This window comes from Gavia stellata, chromosome Z (assembly GCF_030936135.1).
Source record: "Gavia stellata isolate bGavSte3 chromosome Z, bGavSte3.hap2, whole genome shotgun sequence".
Classification (NCBI taxonomy): domain Eukaryota; kingdom Metazoa; phylum Chordata; class Aves; order Gaviiformes; family Gaviidae; genus Gavia; species Gavia stellata.
The window spans coordinates 44,409,962-44,435,888 of NC_082637.1; the positions used below are offsets into that span (position 1 = coordinate 44,409,962).

The 25,927-nt window shown below is 38.5% G+C and overlaps 1 protein-coding gene across 3 annotated transcripts in view; it reads right to left on the reverse strand.

Annotated features, from left to right (window-relative positions):
* Window positions 1-25,927, reverse strand: part of LOC104251279 (TLE family member 1, transcriptional corepressor) — a 76,876-nt gene that overhangs the window by 48,125 nt on the left and 2,824 nt on the right. Inside the window, exons 5-6 of one of the 3 annotated variants that reach the window (XM_059834114.1) lie at window positions 7,510-7,572; window positions 6,508-6,582 (exon numbers count right to left, since the gene is read on the reverse strand). The exons of 1 other annotated variant lie outside the window; for it this stretch is intronic. In XM_059834114.1, the coding sequence (XP_059690097.1) occupies window positions 6,508-6,582; window positions 7,510-7,572 (138 nt within the window). Of the gene's footprint in view, window positions 1-6,477; window positions 6,583-7,509; window positions 7,573-25,927 lie in introns of all 3 variants that reach the window. One more of the 3 variants, XM_059834113.1, reaches the window with a different exon arrangement.

A 25,927-nucleotide genomic window follows, 5' to 3' on the forward strand; every position in this document is an offset into this window, starting at 1 on the left:
ACAGCAGCTGGAGAAGAGAGGAGTGAGAATATGTGAGAGGAGCATACCTACAGACACCAAGGTCAGGGAAGAAGGAGGGGGAGGAGGTGCTCCAGGTACGAGAGCAGAGATTCCCCTGCAGCCCATGGAGAAGACCATGGTGAGGCAGGCTGTGCCCCTGCAGCCCATGGAGGTCCACGGTGGAGCAGATATCCACCTGCAGCCTGTGGAGGGCCACACGCCAGAGCAGGTGGATGCTGGAAGGAGGCTGTGACCCTGTGGGAAGCCCACGCTGGAGCAGACTTCTGGCAGGACAGCTGACCCATCGAGAGAAGAGCCTACACTAGAGCAGGTTTGCTGGCAGGACTTGTGACCCCGTGGGGGACCCACGCTGGAGCAGTCTGCTCCTGAAGGACTGCACCCCGTGGAAAGGACCCATGCTGGAGCAGTTTGTGAAGAACTGTAGCCCATGGGAAGGACCCATGTTGGAGAAGTTCGTGGAGAACTGTCTCCCATGGGAGCGACCTCACTCTGGAGCAGGGGAAGAGTATGAGGAAGAAGGAGCAGAGACAACTGCAACCCCCATTCCCCATCCCGCTGTGCCACTTGGGGGGAGGAGGTAGAGGAAATTGGGAATGAAGTTGAGCCTGGGAAGAAGGGATGGGTGGGGGGAAGGTGGTTTTTTTTAAGATTTGGTTTCATTTCTCATTATCCTACTCTGATTTTGATTTCCCCAAATTGAGTCTGGTTTGCCCATGACTGTAATGGTGAGGGATCTTCTTGTCCTTATCTAAACCCATAAGCATTTTGTTATATTTTCTCTCCCCTGTCCAGCTGACGAAAGGAAGTGACAGAGCAGCTTTGGTGGGCACCTGGCATCCAGCCAGGGTCAACCAACCACACTTGGGATTAAATAACCTACCCTTCTGTGCCAATAACTTACATGTAAATACAGTGTCACTCCTCTGCCTCAACCACCTTCAAAAGCAAACCCATCCCTAACCCCCATTTTGTCTTTCCGGCAGACCTTCTGTATTCTCTTTATTAAAGCTCACTGAACACATTTTCTGTAAATCCTTGCCTTGAACTGTGCTATTCCAGCATTTTGACCCAACTTCAGTCCTTTCCATTCCACCAAAACTATTCCTTCCAAACCAGTCTGTTTAACAGATCCATTTGGAGCCAAGTTCACAAAAAGAAGGAATAATCTCTTCTAGCATATCAATCTCCTCTGCTTCTATCTACCTAACTCTTCCTGAAACCACATTGTCTATTGACTTTTCTGGTCTTCTGTTTACTATTGCCACATACACAGGTTTTTCTAACCTTATCAGTCCCTGCTGCACCCATCTCCTGCTGCAAAACAGACCAACTTACAGCTCTACACCATTCAACATGTATATCCCATATCCCCAAGATCTACTCAATAGACAGTAATCTAGCAAGTGGTACCAACAGTGAGTTGGCTCACATGCTCATCTCATCAGAATCTACCTCTCTCTGCATTTGCAGCTGCATATCTTCAGGTTTGAGCTCTAGCTAACCACATTTTTTTCCAACCATCTCCCTTCCACTCCTTTCTTGAAAGCTGTTTAGCTTCACATATTTGTAACCATACACTTGGTCTCACCTTTGACTTGTGACTTAGATATTAGATCTAGATGAGAGAGCCACCTAAAAATCTGTTTTTCTTTTTGTACAAGATCCAAGATGCAGCTTTTTCTAACCACCCACGTGTGAAACCTTGCAAGATAAGGGAGGTCTGGCCTACAAGTCAATTACATTTGACTTTTGGATGCAATTTTCCCCTCTTCAGAATGACTGAAAATATCTTCTTCTCCAGGAAATTATTGTCTTGTTTAGACACTACCACCCTCTATATTGCTGCTCCAAGGTCCTCTGTTTCCCCATCAGTGCACAGTGCATGGAGGGGACAGGAAGGTGTCAAGTGGGAACTAAGTTTGGTTAACACTATCTATTCATTCACATTTTACACACCTTCTCCCAAGTTTTCTGGTTTGAGCAGGACAAACTACCAATACACATCAATAACGTTTTCTTATTTTTCCCTCAAAACTTAGTGGCACTAATAATAAAAATCTGACCATTGTCTGGAGAATGGTATTTTGAGAATACCAGCTGTCATGCTGACAAATACCTTCTTTCTTTGCTACCTATTTTAAACTTAGTTTACAAGTCTGGAGCCTTTGCATTCAAAAGCACCTACCCATGACAGAATCCTAGCATGTAGTTAAGGTTTCTACATATTTTAAAAAAGCAAAGTATGAAGAATAACCGAGGATGTTGCCACACAATAGAGTTCCTATTGCCAGAGTTTAGTAATTTAGACTTGGGGTTAGCTAGTTTATGTTAAAAGTTAGGACATAGTGTCTTGTGCTCACTAGATCTCATTTTATTCAATTTAAAAGAACTAGGCAATTTCCCCTCCCTCAGCACATAATACAGATCATGGCTGAGGAGGATCTAAAGTAATGCTACAGATGCTTAGCTCTTCCCTTGCACTAAGTTCTGCATTCATTTCTACTCTAGTCTGTATTTCTATTTTATAATGAAACATACAGCCTAGTTATTTATAGGCTTTCTAAGGATTAACTACACACTCATAAGAATAAACCCTCAAGAGGTTAACCTCATCCTCTTAAGCTTCACACACTACAATCCCAGAGATAGCTGGCAACCACAGCCAAGAGAGAAAAAATAATCCCACATCTTGCTAATCCTTTAGCCAATCACCTCATGCAACAGTGGAGAGGCCTCTGAGGCGTACAACTCAATCTGTCTCAAGAGTACTGTCAATCCAAAAGATACATATTTCACAGAACTATTAGCAACCCACCTCAAAAGGCAAAATAAGACATACCTGGCTACACAGTGATACGCTGAAATAATGCATCTAAAATGCAATGCTAAAAAAGATTCCAGTTTGCTACTTATATTTCCCATTCACGTACTTGCATATTCTACTCATAAAACTACCTAGTTTATTAATTGGAAAGCAAATTTACCGAATTTTGCAAATTTTTTGCCTTTTTTTTTTTTTTACATCTAGATTGACCAATTTAACTGTCCCTCATACTTCCTAGCATGAACTTTGAGTACCTTTGATCTTCCAGCCAGATCATCTCTCAATAAAAAAAACCTTCAAGTTAAACCATGATAATGTACCTAATTCTTTCATACCATGATTTGGATTCTTTCTTAACCCCAAATGTGGACACTGAGTGCAGCTTCAGCAGTGACAAGGTGCACTTACCTTTTAAGTCAAAAGTTTGTTTTATTACTTACCTAGCAAAATTGCTACTTCATTCAACTTTAATACAACAAATATTAAAAATGGTGCCATTTAAAAAAAAAAGGCAAGAAGGTTGTTTAGCCACACTGCTACCGCAGGGCTGGAAGTTAAAACCTTCATGAACATGCAGGAAAAGTATAAGGCCAGAGCTATGACTGTTAATAACCAAATATCATTCACAGTTCTTTCCTGAAGTAAGAGTTTTTAATCACCACAAGGATTAGCACTGCTTACAAGCTGACTGCGTCCAACTATATTTTTTTTTTTAAAGTGTCAATTCATTCATTCTCTTTTGTATGTGCTTAATACACATTGATTTCAAAGCCTGGCTTTTGACTTTGTAGGTAAATTCTCTGAAAAATCTCAGTTCCATGAGACTAGAGGTCTTGATCCTCACAGTGTCCTCTAACAGGCTTCCACTTTTTCAACTGGAAATTAGAAAAAGTACAAAATATGGTTCAAAAATCATCTTGTATTTCAAAAAGCTGTTCCCACTAATTAAAGACTTTGCTCCCTTCCAGAATTCACATATGGCCCAGAAGAAACAGGAATTGCTCTAAGTCAGGCAAGCCAGTTGGTAAACTCTTCCATCATCTAGTGTGAGGAAAACAATGGCTCGTAAAGAGAGAAAGGAAGGAAGGCGAAAAAGTCAAACCCCAACAAAAATGCAGATTTTATCTAATCAAGAGAAACTACACAAGTGAACATTAGCTAGGAAAATTATACTTTCCTCCTATCCTCAAAATTTATTGTACGTAAGTATCCTTGGTAGCATGATGCCAGAGGCTACTCAATTGCATCTTCTACTGTTACAGATTGCTCCATCCTATTTGCATTCTGACAAGAAGTTTCAAGATCTTTCATGATCATAATAGATGTCTAAACCGTTAAATTACTATTTCTTTTCTTATCTTGAAAGACAGTGCACTTCAACAGCATGGCCCTTCCATTGTTCTTTACACTAAGTCGGGTCCCTGAACAATACTGACAGCTGCTATCAAACTGGGCCGTGCTCACTCTCAGTGCAGCTGCCGCTTGTAGGAACAGACAGGCTTCTGATGCGTCCTCCCCTCTGGGGAGAGGGCTTGACACACTGCATGCTCAGTGAGGGGGAGCAAAGGTCCACTGAATTGTCAACCCAATTTTATGCTATTCAGATTTTCCAGGATGTACACCGTCCCTTTCAAACAAAATCAAGCATATGTCAGAGCATGAAACTTGTGTGGCACAAGATAATTATTGATCATGTAAGACTGTAAAAGATCACTCTGACATATATCTAATTTTAGCATTACATATATGCATGCATCTACATGGTCAAAGAAATTTTGTGTCCAATGTGTTCATTTCCTCATTCACAGTTTTGGATTTGAATGGCATCATTTAGAAGTCTTTCAGAAGACACAGGGAAGTCTCTCTTCTGGTGAATCTTAGATAATTTGAAAATGAAAAAGATGGAGGCTTCTACTCGTGCTTTCAAAGAGCTTCCCCCTCAAAAAAAGAAGTTCTTAATTGCATGTGGTACTTGTAGATCCTACTGCTTTTAAAAGACTATATTGTGCAGACTTTAAAAAGAGGTACATGACTTACTTGAGATAACAAAATTTGATTTGACTAAGTAGCACTATCCTAAGTCTATCAAGAATGTCTTTAAGTATATTTTAATATATACTTCTATTTACTGCACAAAATATTCTTTAAAACTAATTCATTAAAGAGGGTTTTCCATTCCATTTTTATCCTAAAGAAGTAACTCATTTTAAAAAAATGCAAGAAAGTACATTACTCTAATCTCTGCTAATCAAATACCACAAATGTACAAATGTACATCAAAGATCAAATCAGGTATTCATAAAGTAATTCACTACAAAAGCAAAGCATAGAGGAGATTGTGACAAATACAGATGTAATTGTGTGGGTTTCCAAGATTTGACTAGCAAATCAACTAAGTAACAGTCAAAATTTGATAAGAAGGGAAAAATCAGTGCAGATTTGAAGGGGGGAGGGGTATGTTTATGCAAAGCTAATCTGTCAAGTGTAATAAAGCAGCTTGAATAAAATTTAAGCTGAAAATCCACTGAAGCTCCCCATTTCAGGGAGGAAAAGCTATTAAAAGGAAATGAAGGTCACCCTCCCAGTTTATTTCACCTAATTGACTGCCAATAGCTTACCACAGGCAAACCAACTGCAGATCTGCAATTGAGAAACTGATGAAAAGAGAGTTTTCAAGCTGAGGCTCATTCTTTTAATCTGCCCTCACTCCTATTTTTTTTTTCCATCTCCAGTTGGGATGTAATTTTAAGCACAGATGGATTAACTGGTTCCATTGTCTGTAGACGTCATTGGACTATGGCACTGTTAATCCGTACAGCAGCATGTCTAATTATCATTACAAAGTGTCTGAGGGAACTATAAAGACCAGCAGGGCATCTTCTCACAAGCAATTAACATAAATTGATAAATGAGTAATTTGAATCCGCTCAAGGCGCTCACATATGAATAAAATCAGAAAGGACAGGTTCTTGTTTCAGCTACTTCTTTCACTTAGTCTGGAAGGGCAGAAAACCTGAGAAATATTCTAGACTTAGTGGTGGGGGAAATGAACTCATGCAGTGGAAGGAATGTATGGTTCAGAAAGTTCATTAATGCAAAGCAAATGACTGGTGATTGACAACCAGTCACAAGCAAGTAGTATTAACTTATTTCAGCATATTTAGAAGCGCATACTTGGTGAAAGGCTATTAGAACACTGTGTCAGACAATTAATACTACTTCAAAAGCAAGTGAAGTTTCTTTTCAGTAGCTTGCTAATTTAAAATTCATGAAAGATTCACAAGAAAGGGAAAGAAAGAAGAATGAATAGTTGTACAGGCTCCAAGAACTCAAGTGTCACAAAAAGCATGAGGCAAAGGTAACTAGATCAACTGACATACAATACCTACAAATAAATAAGCAACTCTCCTAATCATTACATTTCTTGCAGAAAAAGTTTTGTTACACACAGTGTTGCTGCACAAAATTATGTTCTGACAAAATAAACTATTAACTTTATCCCTGCTAAAATCAGTGTGAAGCAAGGCAAACACTTCAGCAACATCAGGCATCAAAATGGTGTTAGACATCAAAATATTAAGCTTATTTTAAAACTAGCAAAGCAGTAAGATATGAAAGCAAGTTATACACACTGTAGGAGGTAGACCTGGAAGGCCACGTACCCCGATGATGGCATTCAGTTCAGCCATGGTCACTTGTTTGGCACGTTCTACAGCTTGGGCCACTTGCTGCTGATGCTATTAAAAGAAGAAGGGGTATGGGGAGGAATTTGTGTTAAGGTATTGACCACACCAAATCAAACCAGGATCATAAACACCTGAATAACCAGTTTGTCTGCAGAAGCTAAAGCTACCTATTGCAAGACATCTTATGTAGGTAAAAGGTAACAGTGCCCTATTTCTCACCTGTTCAAAAGCAAAACAAGAACCCTGAAGGCAGCCAGCTCACCTCTTCCCCCATGCCACTTCAATATTAATTTTCTGGCAAATGAATAATCAGTTTCTAATTGAGTTGACAGAACAGTAATGTCAACTTCACACTAGTGTCAATTTTAACATTTATATACTCTGTGCCCACACAGCAAAACCTACTGAAATTCCAAACAGGGAAAAGAAGTGCTTCGCTGAACTCAACAAGAATTACAAATACTCTTTGTAAACTGTAGAGTTTGAAAAGCATATCCAAAATAACAGGCTTCAAAAACATAACAGCAGCTGCCCACAATATGCTACAATCACAGTCATTCAGACCAGATGCAGGTTTGTAAACTTAAACAGTGTTTTGCATCTGAGCTAACTACTAACCCTTTACACAAAAATTTGATACAAATTATGTGAAATAAGTGTGCTTCTTGTCTACTAGATTCACATTTGACAACTGAATATCAAATAAGCAATCACCGTGATTAGAAATTAAAGCATTTTGTTGCATCGGTAATATTTTACAGACTCCCACTCTCCTCAGGCAATGAATGAGACTGAGCCATTGTCACTAGTTTTAACTCAGATTTGTTAGATCAAATTAGCAGGGGGTTTGCACACTTCAGCTATAACAGATGTTCCTTACACTTGTGTATTGTGATAAAATTAACATCTTAAAACTAGCTAATTTGCAAACAGAAAAGCAACATAATTGCACTTTAACAGCTGAACAGTTTTACTTACTTCCTGAGACAAAAATGGGATGACTTGTGCACAAATTGTATTCAATCTCTTGGCGATTTCTGTCTATAGAGGAAAAGTATTTTGATTAAAACTGTGGTTTAGGTTTGTTGCCTTATATTAACTAGTGTACAGGATTATATTAAGCTCACACAGTGAAGAAAATAACAAAAAATCCATATCTTCATACTACTGCAAATATAAATAGTTAATATATATGCCCAGATGAGGACAGAGATTTAGTTAGCTACTCTAGGACATCTGCCATGTCTAAAGCACCTAATCTGTACACACATTCAGGCACAAATCTGGTCCTTGTACATAGCTCATTAACAAGTAAAGCATTTTTGAAATCCATTAAGTCCAAGATAAAGCCTTTTAAAAGGTAAATTTATTGTTACTCAAATTATCATGCAGCATAACATGAAGGTGACAGGCATGGAAGAAATATGTTTCTTTCATGATCAATTTTATCTGCCTATTAGAAGGTAAAATTAGTTTTGCTGACAGAAACACACCGTCAGGAGTACAAAAGAAATACCAAAACAGAAGCAAGGCAGAATGGAGACAAAAGGTACAGACTTCTAAAACATCCATATTGAGAGAGAATTAAAATCATGCAGACAAGAAAAAGAATCAGATCAAAAAACGAGATAGTCAGTAATAGCAAATTAGTGAAGCCATGAGTAACAGGAGAACAATAAGGCTAGGAACCAGCAGAGAACAGAACAATCCTTCACTGAAAGCAGCAGAGAAGACGGCAGGATGAAGTGTTTGAGTTCCACTTTGACAGCTTTATGCATCTCCCACTTTTGTATCTCCCACTTTTGGCATGTCAGCTTGAACACAGGATTTCTGGTGGGGTACAGGGATCTTTTTCTCTCATTACCCAGTCTTACCTGTGCTTACAGCTCTTCAGACCTATACATCTGCCCACCATTCAGAACCGCCATTATAATTAACCCTCAAGGTACTTTGCACAACTCCTACAGTTTTCCTTAAAGAAATCTCCTGCAGTCACTGTATCACAGTTGCACAAAACCAAAATCAGCATCCAGATGTGAACACAGCCTACATACAAGACACTCTGAACAGCTCTTGCCAGTCTCTGTCATATCATTAATCCATATAGATATTTCTTGGGTTTTTTGTTTTGTTTTAAGACAGAAGAAACAAGAGATCCCCGCTGAGAATCGTTAGGCCTTCCATGAAATTACATGCATACACCTGAGCAAAGATAAACTATTTCAAACAAGTCAGATGAAAACATTGCTAACTCATCTGCCACGCCTCTCCCTGAGCCTTCCCAGCATCCTGAGTTTTCTTAGAATGGCACTGCGACATGCTGATCCTTACTCATCAGTCAAGCAGTAATCAGGATAAAAAGCCACCCTGTGCTTATGTCTCAGCAGACAGGTGATTTGGGATCTAAATACAACTGGCAAGCTTTAACACCTCTTTCCCCACCCCGACAGACACAGGGGAAATAGTTGATAGCACTGAGACTTGTAAAACAACATGTGTCTCTGAGTTAAGCTGAGGTATTCCACCTGACTTAAGCCTGGCATTTGACACATCCACTCTAAAGTTTTGCAGAGACAAGAGTCTCCAAAGCAGTTCTGGGATGGTTTCTTCCTAGGACGAATAGGTTCCCCTTAGATAAGGGCAATGAAGTGACAGTTGCTTTACAGCAAACCTTTCTTCCCCCTGCAACAATCATAGCAGGTGATAAGAGGGGAAAGAAAAAAGTAAAATAAGGAACTAATTTGGTTTCTACTGAAAAATTCTTTGGCCTGTATGGCCTGCACAAAAGTCTCCCTATTCTGTAATACTAATAATTGTATCTGTAAGAAGAAAAAAACTATTTTCAGTAGATTCTATAAAACATTCAAGTTGTCCACATTATTGGGTTTTCCTGCACAGGTCCCAAATATCTGAGCTTCACTGTAGTAACATAGTATATAGCATGGCACACAGTAAGACAAGAGAATGCAACACCATGTGATAATTACCAGTCCCAATCCAGGTTGATCAGATTTAAAATTTTTGTTTCTTTTCTAAAAAAAGGGGGCATAATCAACTTTCCCCCCTTCACAGGCAATCTTACTTTAAAATTGTCTCAGTACTATCATACCTGACTTAATATCAGAACTGAAAAAAATGTATGCTTCTGAGTTTGTCTTTACTAAAGCAGGGCATCATTGATGATCATATATTAACAGCATCCTTAATATTCATCCACAGTGCTAGGTAAACTTTATGGCATGTGCATTTAATAAATTTATTTTGAGAATTCTTGCTGCTGTTGCAAGTGCCAGTTAAGAGACATTTACATTGAAAGGAAACTGAAAAGACTATTCTATACTTCCTAACAAAAGTCTGCTTACGTTTAAAAGGCAGTTTGCCTACTAGCACTATCTCCCACACACAATTACATAAAGTACTTAATTATCCACTATAAGATTTCATACATCTCCTGTTTGCAGCCCTAAAATGTGTAGTAAAAACTACTCTTATTCACAAACATGTTAGAAAATACTTTTGTTCTCTAGTGAGTTGTGAAAGTTAGGTTTTAATGCACAATTCACCTAATCTTGCCCATCAGGAGTTACAAGAGTTTGTTTTCAGAATTGAGAAAAAGGAACTTTCATTAAATATAAATCTAACTGTTCAAAAGGCAATGTACATTCACCTTTCAACGTGATGTATCTTTGAGTATGTACGTGCATGTATGTGCATATATACACATTCTTGAAAGCAAAAACCTTTTCTGAAGGAGTCTAGGAGAGCTTTGTTAATCAAGACTAGACATCAGTAATTGGTGGCATTAGAGTAAGCTATATATTCCAGATTTGGGGCCCATGCATCTGAAAGTCCTAAAAGAATGGTACTTATCAGTTACTTCTAGAGGCCTCCCAATGTAACATAGCTATTACCTAACTGCTGATCCTGAGACATGTAGGGCAGTCAGAAGAATGAGTAAACAAAGAAAATTTTGCAGAAAGCTGCTCGAGCATAGACAAACATGACTAATTGCCCATGTTCTTAGGCTCCTTGGTAAAGCAGACTGCAGAAGCCTGCATCTCTCATGAAAGCACTCCTAGCTCTATGGCAGCTCTTAGCAAAGTATCTGAAGTGCCCTTAATTGTTTGTGTTCTTAATGCAGAGCCTCTTGAATACATTCATTTTTAATAGAGGACTTGAGTGTGGGGCCCATCAAAGAATGACAAAACTACATCATTCACTGGTTCTTGCTGTTGTAATGATTGTCTTTTGATTTATTTGCAAATGACAAGCTTGTCAGACCCCTGACTGAAGTGCTACCCTCCTTTCTGAAGTATCATTAAAAATTAACATAAAGGAATTCAGCTGCATTTTGTAAAATTAAGTTGAGCTGATGGATTATTTTTCTTCACTCGTGTAATTTTTTGCCTCTGTTCCATCTAATTAAGGACTTAAATGTTTTGACCTAACCATTGCCAAACTCAAGTGTTTGTACTTGTCTCTTGCTAAAGTGAATTCTTAACATAATGACAAAGAACAAAGCAGCCAGACTAGTTACTAAATATAATATTCATTTAAATAAGTCATTCTACTAAGGAGTTAAGAAAGAGCTTGTATATGCAGTTGTAATTTTTTTCCTTCTGCATTGTTAAAAAAAGTATTGAAGTGTTTTCCTCTACAGTAGTCTATTCCAGATAATTTTGCATTTTGACAGCCTGTACTTTCCAAAGCACCGTGTAAGATATCCTACTTAAATAAACACGATTTCTTAAACAACTACAGATTTTTGCACTGGAATGAAAAGTATAATACAAGTATCCGACTAACTGTATTTCTCACCACACCTAACACCCATGTGTATTTTATCAGTAATGCTGGAAGCCCTAGCCTACAAGAGCCACCACTCTCACTTCTGAGTGAAAAACGCTATCTTCCTCTGAGGAGAATTAGTTAATCACCTTTCAGCTTCAGAGGTTTCAACAATAAAAATTTCGGCTTTGCTCCAATCAGTGTCTATCATATATGTCCCAGTAGTGACTTCAGCTATAGCATCCACTGAGATCTAAAGCAAAAATTAAATCTTACAATATGTTATTTTTAACAATCAGTTGTATTGTGGCAACTGCTCTATTATTAATGCCGAGACACCTTAAAGCTGTCCAGACCTATCTTTACAAAACCACGCTCAGCTAAAAATGTCCATTGTGTGTCAGAAGCTTGTTATTCTTTCCTGCAAACTACACTTCCTATATCACAAAGTCAGATCAGTACTTGAAAGTACTCTATCACGGACTTCCTAAGGACAGGTTTATATATTCTCATTTATTACACTTTTATTTACTTTAGTTATTTCAACCCAATTTTGACAATCGCATTTGTCGTTAGATTGGAAAGAACACAGCTTAGGAACAACATGATTAAAAGTAAAGCAAGAAAACACAAAGTTCTGATGATACAAAAAAAAAAAGCATGTCCTAATCCATTCCTTTAAAGCAAAAGAATCAGAGAATCAGTCTTTATTGCATAGAAAAGAATATACTGTCATGTCAAATCACATTCACAAAAGCTTTAGAAGGTAATTCTTAAGTACTCTGCCTCTGTACTTACACTTTCAATACGTAGAAAGCCAAGTACAATACTGAACTCCTTCTGGAATAACAAAATGGACTTCCTGCCATTTACAGCACGTAACACAGTAATCCACTAGGGACTAAAGGTCAGTGTTGCACTTTTGGTCATTACTGAATCATTTGAGATTATCTGTGGTGGGGATGAGAAGAAAATCGAAGGCTATGAGAATGCTGCAAATGGCTTGACCTCAGCCCAGTTTTCATCTCCATCTGTCTAACAGGCATGTGGATAAAAGCCCTCTTTATGGGACATGCTTGACCATTTTTTTAATCCCTGTTGCAAGCCAGAAATCAGTTAAATACTACATTCCAAAAGTCCTTGGGTAAGAAACTGCATGCGTATATTTGAGTCTTGAGCTAAAGTTTAGTACCCATTTGGTATTTTCATTTTTCCAGTAGAATCATTGAAACAAGAAGTACACTTGAACGATGTAGCCTTTATTCTTTTTGTGATTGAGATCTTCGAAGACAAAAAGCACACATATTCACAGAGCAATTACAAAAAAGAAACATTCCACTGTGCTTAGCTCTCCACATGCTTTGTTAGAACTTTGCTACAGAAAGACTCAAGCACTTCCAAAATTTGTTGCTAAAAATTTGGGAGGTGTGGGTATGTTGGAGGTATAATTAAATCTCAAAACTTAAATATTCAAAAGCCTCAAATGATTAAGGCTAGCATTTTGTGAACTTTGCTGTTCATGAGTTATTGAATCCATGTTGAGCACTGAGATATGCGTGTATTATTAATGCCCTTTTATTTAAAAACTAATACACTACAATCTGTTTTGGCAATGGCTGCAAAAGGAAAAAAAGCAACATGCCATTTAAAAGTTTAGGCCCCCATAGTATATCAATGTCAAACAACAGCGTGTCAAGCTAAGATTCAATTCAGGTAAGTGCCACTGCCAAATTTTCTTGTTCCCAGACGTGCTTTAAGATTATTTTATTGCTTAAAATTTAATTTGTTCCAACTCATGTCTCCATGACAACGTTGGCTAACCCTGCAAATCATTTGGGTAATTGGATATCTTATCTTTCTATTGCTCTCAAATCGAATGATTCTGCTAGAACTGCAGCAGCCAATCAAATTTACAGGCCTCCTGAGTAATAGACTCGCACAAGTAGCCACATTCATCTCCCCTTTACCACCGTATTAACCACCCTGTGACAAACTGTGGAAGTTGGCCTTCAAACTGTATTTTAAATTATAAACACTGTCATTACTAATATTCTCACCAATAGGAGGGGGTGGGAAGGTTTATTCTCAACAGATACTTGAAATTCAATCTGACAAGCGGCAATGGGTAGCACTCATTTCAGCGACAGGAGCAATCTCTGTATTTTGGGCATAAGCTGTCAGTTTAACATGACATATCATTAACAAATACAGCTTTCCCTCTGCCCCACATTTGTACTACTCATTTTAATTGCAAGATCAGCCACCCACAAGATGATGATATTAAAACCCAGAAGACTAGCATGAAAAATCTTTAGCTATGAAAAAACCAAAACATCACCATATTGCAAGTGGGAGTGGGGAGAGGAAGAAGTAACAGAAATATTAGCAGAATAAAAACTCAAAATGATAAAGCTACAGAATGCTAGATAGTTTACAAACTGAAATGAGTTTTTTTTTAATTCAGTACCTAAATTACATTTATCTGAATCCTCTTAGATGCCAGTTTAAATTACAGAAATGTCATGTTAATTTAAACATAAACTATATACGATGCACAAGTCAACAGCTACACTTGCCAAATATCTACTACAGCTTTGGACTTTGTTCAACTGTAAAGTGAAGTGACTGGATATATTTCAGATGTCTAATTTCAATGCTTTCTATAATAATAAAGGCTGCTGTGTAGCTCTCAGTGAACCACTGTACACAACTGCCCATCCCAATTGCAGCTGTAAATCCTGTTGAACCCAAGCCAACTGGCAACAAAGAAGCTGTTGTCAGGATTTTAAAGTGCTCCTTTCACACATCTTCACTATGTCAAGACTCTTCTTAAACTTGACTAAACAGCAGTTATCACATTTCTCCTTTAATCCAACTTTAGCCCTTCTTGCTCAAGCACTCATAACTACAAAAGGTGTGTTTATCCAAATTTTAGTTCCACAGCTTAGTTTCCACGCATAAGCTAACCTTCAATACACACAAAAGTACTTAAACCTCAAAGTAAGCACACAGCTTTATTTTACTTTCAAGCTGTTTTCCAGAACACACAGTTCCCACTTTTATTTAGATTCCATGAGATGCTGAGTAAGTCAGAAGCTGACTCCAATCCAGAAGAGAAGGTCTTGCTACCTTTGCTTCCAGAGGCACACTTTCTTCAAACCACACTGGAGACATTTGGTCTTGTCCAACACCTCAACTAACTCGTCAAGCAGAAAATGTTACTATAGGAGGAGGGAAAGGGCCAGCTTAGCAGACCACCATATTAGCGAGTTAAATAGGCTCACAGGAGGCATCCATCAGGTAGCAGAGCAGCTCAAAGTACCAGGAGAACCGAGCTGGGAGCAGAGGTTTTTGGGGGGAACAGTAAACTACCAGATGAGCTCCCCTCTTCCCACAGGGCTGCACTCGTGTTCTTACGGTTCTCTAGAAGCACGGTCTCCAAAATTATCCAGCATGCTTTGCATTATTACCCTTAAGGATATTAAGAACGTCATTTACTCTGAGCAACACTATACTATACAAGAACAAGCAGGAGACAAAAAGAAGAGAGAAAGAAAGGAAGCATGGAAAAGCAGTATTATCTGTAACTGCTACACCCCTATCAGAAAAGAGCCTTTTTGGCTTTTCATTTAGTTTAGGACATTATTTTAAAACTAATTCCTATTTTGCTCTCACTCCCACAAGCCGCACCCAAATTTCTGCATACGTCCTTGCAGCACTTGCCACACTGAGCCACTTCATTGGGATGGCAGTAGAAAGTCAGCTCTTGCATAGCTGCAGAAGTGCATAGAACCACACAGCTTCTAAAAATTAGAGCATAAAGTTCCTCAAACCAAGCATATGTCTTTACAGTATACAAGTCGATAACAAAACTCCCAGTCAGGATTCCGTCCTTATAAACACTGAAGTAAGACGGTGATAGCATAGAATCTGCACTTGCCTAGAACAATAAGCATGTCATCTGACAATAAACAAGACTCATCAAGACAAGGGCATGAAATATGGGGAAGAAGTTTAATATGCTACATTCACCGGTAGTTTAGACATAAGTACCAAATTAAACTTACCAAGTAAGTCACATGCACTTTGTGTCTTAAATGTAATGTCACCATTTTACAATACTTAGTATATTCACAGGTCAGTTTCAAAAATCTGTCAAGTCAGAGAAACAATTTAAGGCCTTAAAAAGGTGTTCATATCAATGCTTCAGGTGCCATCAGGTGACTTACTAATGAGTAACAAGTTAAGACAATTGACAATTCTTTTGTTAACAACTACCAGAATTATCCACCACACAGGATTTGGAAGGAAGGTGAAAATAATGGAGATTTTCACTACATGGGGAAAAAAGTTCGGAAACCTGTCAGCAAAACCTTGGGAATATGTCAGTAAGTTTCTTCCCCATTTTATTTTTTATATATATATATATTCTGTTGCTCACAGAACAGAAAAAAATAGTTAATATACCATCTAGATTACATTCTAATAGAGAAGAACTGATTGAAATGGTCCAAATAGAAATTAATTTGACTGAGACTGACAATCATTGCAGAGTTTATAATTATCGGGACATGAAGGAAGAATAAAAAAGCCAGTAAGATTTCAGGAAAGAGAATGCCAACTGGTAAGATCAGCTTTATAGGACCTGTTACGGAGGGGGGAGATAACATGGCATTACGGTGAGCTGACATTTTCTTTATGAAACAGTATTAAGGACATGGATGACAGTTAATACACCTGAAAATGGAAGAAGGTACAGAGAAAAAAGGGGAGGGATGGAATTGTGCCAAGAGACAAAATCCCAAATTCTTAACTGACTTCTTACAAACAAGAAAGCATACAGCAAGTAGAAAGTAGGCCAGGTGAGGCAGTGTAAACAAACAGTACAAGCACGTGTTTTTATAACTATGTGCCACTAGTAAGCAACAGCTAACGTAAAGCTAGTGCTCTATAGACTGGAATAGTCAGAGGAGAACAAAAAAATGGTTTGATCCTCTCACTTAGAAAAGGAAAGATATGGTCAAGGGACACCAAGAAAGCCAAAAAGTCTATACTTTTTTTGCATCTGTCTTAACTATACAAGAATGATTACCAACCACACAATTAATATAAATTACTAGTTACGTACGGTCAACACTGCAACTTAAACAAGAAAGGAACAGATCAGAGCATTCCAACTACAATGTTTTGACTAGGCCTGATGAAATAAAAAGAGCACATTAGTGAAGACTGAGCAGCTAGTGGACACTTTGCAGAACCTGCAAATGTCAAGTGGATAGGAAACTATGAAAGGACAGTGCCTAACAGACAGAAAACAGCAAATGAAGGAGCAAATACACTGCAGCTTAATTACTATTCCTTAAGTTTGGGGCATTAAAAAGCCTCTTATCCATAAACATCTAGATGAAACACAGATATATATCACAACTCGGAAGTATTTTTCAGCAGTAAACAACATCAGAATTATGTAATGTCCGAAAAGGTAAAGTAATTACGGTTAAGAAAGGCAGATGATGTTAACATCCTCACTAAGAATTTGACACTCGTAGCACTCTTAGGAGCAACACAAACAGCACAGCTAAAACTTCACGGGAACAAGTACAAAACTGCTTGATGATTAAACCACGTATGAATACACCCTTCTCTTCTGCAAATTAAGAAGGTCTGCATGCATGATAGGCCCAGTATTTCCCACTAACAAGCAGTAAGATCTCTTCATTTGCCCTAATCCTTAATTTGCAGAGAGCTTCAAGCTGAGAAAGACAGAATATGCCAGAGAATAGCTTCAGAACTTACTTTGCAGTGAATGGAAAAATGAACTACAAAGGAAAAAGAAGGTTCAGGCTAAATAGGGATAAAGGACCATACCATGCCTAGACAGAAACATAAAGGAAAAGGAAATAAGGGGCCAGGAAGGAATCTCTTGGTCACACCAGATCAGAAGGTGAACATAAGTCAATAGCATGCTGTTGCAAAAAAGGTTGCCACCACAGTAAGCCATACACTAAGTAAACCTTCTATGCTACTCAGCACAGCATTTCCTCCCCTGGAGTACTGCACTTATTTCAGGCGCTGTACTTCAGCTCAGCAACAACATTCAGAGAATGAACATTAGACTGTAAGAGGTATACAAAACGCTTCTAGAAGGCAGGGGATTGATCTGCTGTCCCTATCCATGGTGAAGAAAATGCATAGTAAAGAGCTGAAGCTGCAACAGAAAAGACTGAAGTTGTAACTGAAGAAGTGCTTCAACAGCAAGGACATAAAAGCACTTTGCTACCCAGCGAGCTTGCAAGTCGCCACTGCTGTTAAGCCTTTGCTAACAGATAGGGCAAGCACCCTATCAGGAATGACACTGGTATAGCTGATCCTGCTAGGACACGGGAAGGCACTCAGTACTTTCTAGTGCTGTGATTCTACAGTTCATATTTCAGTTTAAAGAAACAACCTAAGAGCTTCCCATAGGTCTTGTCAATTAAAGATTTTGTGTTTGCTTAACTGGCAATTTACACCCATCATTTGAGGCCACAGACAGCTAGCTGCCTGCAAAGTAACAGCTGGGAGCCTTATAACCAGTTACAAAAATAGAAATTTAGAATGACCTTACACCCAAACTCACATATGAAGAACAAAACAAAAAATTTTGTTGTAAATGGAATCTGTTGTGGCAACACTGCAAAAGAATGATTTATTACTTATTTTTCCCAAGAAATTGTGGGGTTTTCATCCTCTGCCCCCAGGGATTTAATTCAAACGTCTCCATTTAAAAAAGCTGAGCTTATCATACCATGAAGCAGACAGGGCTTTAGAACACTTTAAAACAATTTCATAAATACACATATTTCCACAGATCATAAAAACCACCCAGTTTCAGATATCCTTTCCTTTTCTTGACCTAACAAAAGCATGTTTCCTCATAGACTTAATACCTAATCGAGATGCAGCTGAGGAAGTATACCCATTCTTGCTCCCCTTTTCCAAAACTGAAAGCTATCCTTTTGGTTTTACTTGCTAATCCACAGAAGCCTTTAAAATGGCACAAATAGAGGTGGCAGCATTTTGTTCTCCAAATCAATTTTATCCTCAGCCATCAACTAGATGTTCCAGCACAGAGAAAGAACAGTCCTTCCCTTCTAATTCAAAAATCCATACTACCATTGCCCTTGCAAACTGCTAAACAAGCAGTATTGGCAATTCACTTGTGTTCTGTAATATATTTACTGCAAATCCCAACGGCTTGCCTCCTAATGCAGTTTTCTGTTGTGTCTGTTCTTGTCAATACACTGACTGGTCACCTTACAAGTAAGTTGCTTTGACCGACTGTTTACACAAACATCAAAAAGCTTCAAGAGGAATGAAAAAGACTGAACAGAAAAAAAAGAATATCCATACTGCTGGGGAGGGAGACAAACAAAACAAAAAAATGAACAACCCCACACCAAGACCAAATTAACCTCAGTTTTCTGTTTTGTTATCACATAGCCAAAAAGGCTAGTTAGCTCTTCAGATCACCTGAAAAGTACAAGGTATTTCCAGATAAGCAGCCCTGACGCAAAGCTTACCCAACACCCCTCAAAGAACTTTAATTTGTAATTGAATCACCTGTGCTAATTTGTTCACATTTCTGAAGAACATAAAGAAAAGGTAAAAGCAATGCAGCCAATCCCCAATTAGAGATTAAAGACATCTTAAACACTGTGCAATTTATCATTAGCCACAGAATACTCTCATCATTATAAAAAGTTCAGTGAAACCGACCAAACTGATTGATTTCCTAAACGGCTTTCCCCATACCAGAAAGTGTATTTTATAACAACTAGTCTTGCTAACAACTGAAATAATCCTCAACAGTCACAAATTTGAAATACTACTACCCTATGAAATAATGCTATAAACCTTTTTCCATTCCAACTTCACTTAAACATAGTGTGATTATGGTTCCAAGAAGGAAAATTCAACATTGTTTCCATTTGGTTATAGGAATCTTGACACAGCAACAGGGCAGGCTGGTTTTTTTTAAGTACAAAAAAGTGCATCACTAGGCCTTCTTTTAAAAGAGACCTCAGGAAATAACTGATTTTTAAACCTATTTAGATTTATCTAGAGTTCAGATAAGATTAAACGCAATTTCAGCAAGTTCTAATCTACTCTTCAATCATCCCCAGCACTATGCCATAAACAGGTCACCAGTGGAGTTTCACAGGGGTCTTTACTGCAGTCTGTTTTATGAGTATGTTCAGCAGTGCAGCCTGGAAAAGACTGCAAGCTTGCTCCGTAAGAGAATTCACTCAAAGTAAGAACAATGGCTGAAGAACTGCAAAGAGACTTTACAAGTTTAAGAGGGCAATGAAAAGAATTGTATATACACAGATGCAGACATCAGCTAGGGATGCAGACATCCCTAGCTTCAAGGTAAAGTGATGGCTCCTGAGCTTACAATCATCGTTTATGAGCAAGAACTCAAATGTGAAAGGTGACTCCAGCAGTTCAGCATTGCATGGCAGTCAAAAGAGAAATCCGATATTGGGAACTTTTAATACAGAAGAAAAAGCAAAAAAAAGACAGACATCCAGAAAACAGAATTATGTGATAATACAAATCTCTGGTTCACCTGCACCCTGAGAACTGCATGTAGTTCTAGTCCCCTCATTTCAACAGGCTGTTAAAAATGGAAAAGGTTGAGGAAAAAGCAAGGAAGGTGATCAAAGAAAGCTACACAACTGTGTAAGGTTGGACTGCCCAACCTGAAAAGGAGTCAACACAGATGGGTTACAACAGAGACATGAAATTTTTGAGTGCATTGAAAAAGCAGCTAGACATCAAGCACTTGTCTATTCTGAGAACTAGGGGACATCAAATAAAGATAATGGAAACAACGTTCAAAGCAAACAAAGGTTGGGTTTTGTCCTGCACCTGGGACAACCTCCTCCCCACAACAGCACAGCCAGGGTAGAAACACACTAGAAAGCAGTTTTGCAGAAGAGGGCATGGGTGTGCTGGAGGACAAGTTGAATACGCATCAGCCACATATCCTTGTGTTGATGAAGGCTACACCTCATACTAGGATGCAATAGTGTGACTGTAACCAGCGGTTTGATTAAAATAAATTGTTCCCCTTTTTTTTCCACTTGTTTGGCAAGGAAGAGGATGTTGCCAAATTGGAGCAAGTCACTAAGTGACACCAGTAAGATGTGGGAATCGGAACACACGAGGTACCAGGAAGAAGTTACACTTGTTTAGTTTCAAGAGGAGGATTAATGGGAGAGGAGATCTGACAGCTGACAAAGAGGCGATTATGAAGAAGACTAAGCCAGACTCTTCTCAGAGGTGCACAGCAGAAGAACAAAAGGCAACGGTCACCAGTGCAGAAAGGCAAAGTCCCAGCTAGTGAAGGAAAAAATTCTTCACAACAAAGGTGGGTCAAACCCTGGAAAGTGTTTTCCAGACATGTCACACAAGATTGCCTCCACAAAATACTTAGATGGAAATTTGATACTTGCAAAAGCACAGGCTGCAAGTTCAGATTGAACGTGGGACCAACTTGCAAGTACTTTAAAAGCCATGGCTTATGAGTAATTATACGGACTGATAAAACTAGCTATTAAACTAGCTGTTTTGACAAAGAGATGCTGAAAAAATTGGGAATTGTCCCTGTCAGCTGTTGTTTTTCCCCTTTCTGAAAGGAACTATGTGAGCAACTACTATTGCTCAAATAGCTACATCCAGAGTCCAACTAAGAAGTGTCATTCAAAAGATGAAAATAGTAATGTTTGACATAATTGCCATCAGATATCCCTAAATTTTACTTCAAGTGGAAAGATAACTTCATTAGTTCTACTCAGAGCTGTTACCATTTTTAAAATAACCATGCAGTCTTCTGATAAGCACCAGTTAACCCAAAATTGTTTATAAAGGCTTTTACTGTATGCCCATGACGACCTACTATCAAACCAGATGATCCTATCTTCCATTTTGCACAGGAGACACAATGCAATGTTACTGCTTTGCTACAAACACTTAAGTGCTGGAATAGGGTGGGAGGAAAGGCAATTGAAATGGTCAGCTTGATTTGGTATAACAACTAGCAGAAGAAGGAAGAGCGTTAAGCTTTTTCCCCAGAATCTGTTGTGACAGAAGAGGTAATGCACATTCACAAAGCATCTTCCCTCTTACTCTTCTCCCTGCCCCAAAGAGCCTTGGGAGATTTTTTTTGCCCACTTGAATCAATCCTAAAGTACATTAACAGACATTTGGCAACCTAAGTTCCAGCAATGCAAGGGAAGTTTAACAACGTAGCTGCTAGGAACACATTTCCTCTCCTCCACAGTTCTGTGAGGAAGCTGAAATCTGGTGGACCAAGTCTAAAATGTAAGATGATCATCTAAAATGTGAGATGATCAGGCAGTATTTAACATGTGTACAGTGTTTGCACTGTGACAGTCTTGAGGTTTAAGTTGTATACAGAGTTGACATCATAGATGGTATCTGACAAATATGGTTATCTAAAAGCTGCATGGAGACGTATTTCACACAGTGCCCTGAATCTGTCAGGTAACTCCCTTCACAATAACACTGGCCCCAAGTTTGAATGGGGTTCAAAAGTCAAGAAAGTTCATGTCATTACTCTAGTCTTTCCTGCCTGTTCAAACTGGCAGCTCTAGTTGTGGTTGAAATGGCTGCACTTGTGATACAACTGTACTCATTTAGAAACCCAGTATTTGTAGAATAAGTACAGTTCTTTGAGTGAAAAATATTATGTCCCAATCAACCTTATCGTTTTCTTTCTTTAAATAAAATAAAGCTTTTGCACGTCTTATGTGGTAGTGCCAACAGCAAAATGCTCTTGAAACACTCGCTGCACACGACCACAACCTTAAAGATTCATGAAGTTTTTCATTCCAGTAATTAAAATGCAAGTAGGAAAAAAGAAAAAAATAATTTATCTTTAAATCCCTTTCAACAGCACAGCCATCCTACTCAGGAGCTGTAGAGAGCTAACTAAGCTCCCTAATTCCCTTCTATTTAACCCATTCCTGAAGACTGATATTCTAATGAGATATCCATAGAAGACTCCGTCCTTTGCCACAAAGCATTAGAAATGATTCCACAGAACAGTCCAGGCTAAAACAGACGTTAAACTTTTGTACAACTGGTTAACATAATGCAGTTTGGAAGTGTGTATACTTTTATACAAGAGGCAACGTACCGAATGACAGGTCTGCCTCCAGGGAGGTCACAGAGATCACAATAACCCACCCAAAGAGAAGTAAACCTCGCTGTCACTGTTGGGATAGCGGAAACCCACATACTGTAGTAGTTTACATAATCTGTCAGTTCGTTCAGCAGTGATGAATTTTTTTTCTTTCTTTGGCTGCCTGCCACTGAACAAAAGCTAATCTCACACCTAAACAATCTAGGCATTAAACGCATACGAAGCCTTATCTTTTGACTTATGACAAAAAATGACAGACAGAGCTGGTGAAAAATAAAGAGGCAGTGCCTTAATAGCCAAGGGCAGCAACCCTTTAAGTACAGCAGGATTTTTAACACCCAACCAACTCTACTTCTTGGCCCTAGCAGTTGATGCATGTGCTTTGCCAGCGATGGATGTCGCAGGGGGGAAAATTTGACTTGGACAGTATAACACAGAAAAGAAACTTAAGACCACACAAAACGTTCTTATTCATTCTGTCTTCTCGTCACATAAGAAAACAATATCTGAATCAAGTGCACCTATACTAAATGAATCCTCAGGTGCTTGTTTCTGTTACAGGTATACAAAACTTAGTCAGTAACTATTCACCTTAATATAATTTCTCTGAAAACAGGAAAAGAATCCACATGCAACATCCTTTTAAGCACTAACCTTTGAAACTCTTAAAAAAAAATAAAAACCCACACAGAAACAAGACAAAAAAACAAACCCACAAACCAGCCACAAATATGCCAAAAACATTATTTCCTGACCACTGTTCAGCCGGCTGGTTGAAACGCAGCAGCAGCACCTCGATTTAAGCACACAGCTATGCAATTAAACACTGCAAAGTGCCAAAGCTAAAGCTGTGAAGGAAGCCCTGCCATGGCCATTTCTGGACTCAAATGCAATATATTCAGGTGGAAAGCTCTGCAGTACAGCTGTTTGTGTATGGAAAGTTCACCTCCATCAAGTCTGTTTATAGCAACATTCAAGTCCTGACTAACTTTGCCTTAGTCAAATTATAATAGATTACCAAATTAAATGAAGAGGGAGCTGCTGAAGCAACTGTATCAGTATAAGAAGCCAACCTGTTCATACGTAGGCAAACTGCAACTACTTCATTTTATCGAAGTGACTCTACTGTAACAGTGATATATGCACCACACTCCATAAAGAAACACTGCTGCAGTGTAATTTTTTGTTTTTCAGTCAGCAGCCCAAGCACTCTGAAGGGCTTCACACAGAGCGAGTGCAGCATCCACGTAGGAGGCAGGCCTTAAAAACGTTAAAGCTTGTTCAGGGGAAAGATTCCTCATCACTGCATTTTTCAGTAACAAAGATGTTGTCAGAAATGACAATTTTTCGTGTCCCCTGATGATGCCTTGCTAGCATTTGGTTATAAGCCATAAAGCAGGAATAATTTCAGCCTGTCAGGAGTCTAGCTAATGCCCAGTTTCCCCCTAGAGAGAATTCCTGTCAAACGTAATGAGAGCTCCAAAGGCCCTCTCTCTACAACATAATGAGCACTTAGGCCACGCTGGTGATCAGCCAGCAAAGAGCATCAATTTGAGCCTGGCTACACCCTTGGGGCTAGACGTCACCAGTTTTAATAAGAATTATGATTACTATCTGCCAAAAGCCTCCTCAGAACTTATCGTTAGCGGTAGAAATTCAGAAGAATGTCATTGGTAGGTTTTTTTGTTTCCTGTAATCTAAGACCACCTACATACTAAACTATAACACCATTTGGTATCCTCATTGCAGGCATTTAAGTCAAGAGTCTTTAACATAAAGGTGCTACTTTTATCGGAAATTAGAATTACTTAAACATGTAGAAATATAGTATCTGAGACACATATCCAGGGAATTATATTTATGCCTTCAAAAACTTACTCTTTTCTTAACAGCATACACAGAGCAAGTGTGCTCTACTCTCCCCAGATAGAATCAACATAGGTATAAAGCTCTGTCACAAATCTTAAAAGCTTCCGAAGTATCACTGCCTACTGGGTATGTAATTATAGTTGCCATATATACAGGACATTAAACCTTTGCAATACACAGATGTGTTAAGGTCAAAGTGGAAACCTCAGTTCTCACACTTTTTAATCTTGTGGGCTCAACTGATTTTATCTAAAGTTAATTCCTAGTACATTTACTGAAGTCACACGTTCTCTTCAAAGATCTTCTGAAAACAACATCCATTTCACACCAAATGAGGCTCCTACACAGATGTTGGCTTCCTTGCAGGTTACAATGTGACAAAAAAGTTGTTTAGGAGAAGAAAAAAAAAATCTAAGAAAGAAATCTCCAAATCAGAAAGCCTGGAAAAGTCACCTTACAGAAAAACTGATGTTCTGCTAAAACACAAGACACAAGAAAACTAATGCAGCTAGAGCACAGAACCAAGTCAAACACTACTTTAGTTGTTGTGTCTACCTATTTGATGCATTACTTTAAAAAAAAATGAAGTTGTCATAATATTTCTTCTTTCACCAGCATTTTGCTTTGAAACAAGTGTACCTCTAAAAAACAAGAGAATACCTACCCAGCTTTGCAGACAGAAAGTTGTAACAGAATTACCATACCACCTTATCAAAGATAATATTTTTAGGGGCAAACAAAACAAAAAAATTGAAAGAGTTCAGAGTTACAAAAGCAAAACTCAACTCTGCAATTCACTTGCTTAATGAAAGTCTTTGAATATACTAAAGATCTGAAGCCTGAACTAATCAATTTCTTTGCTGTGCCCTAGCCGGTCAGCCATGCTCTTTAATTTAATGAAACAAGAGTTTTAGATGAAATAGCACATACACATCAAGAAAGAATTGTATTGTTGCACTTTGAAATGTGTCCAACTGTGCAACTTCATCTAATGATAATTTTTTTTAAGAGGCCATCGATTTCTGAAAGACTTATTGTACCAGCATCTTGATGAAAAAGTGAATGTCAGCATATCTACAGAATACTTACACCCTGCCATTAATGCTTTATTTGGCAGACAATGACTACTCAATTGAGGGTCCTCTGGGCTGAGCAATCATTTAGCTTTTCTTCTCTTATGAGGTCCTTAGTGTCTTGTTCCAGTCCAATACTCTCTTTATTCACCATTATAGTGGCCATAAGTGTGAATTTTATGGGAACTTGCAAACTCATAGTCATAACTAGAGCTTTCCAAGTCACTAATCTTTCCATGCCTTTAAATGGCAAGGATTTGAGCAACTATCACTACATATGCTATACACGCATAACACCAGTTCTCCACATCAAAGGCTCTGTCACTAACAAAATAAAATCACGTAAAGCACTGAATTATATTTTTGAAACCACAGACACAAGACCTTTCCTATTTTTGCCAACATCTTTCAGGACCGATACCAAGAAAGCCTTGTCACTCAACCTAATCTATAC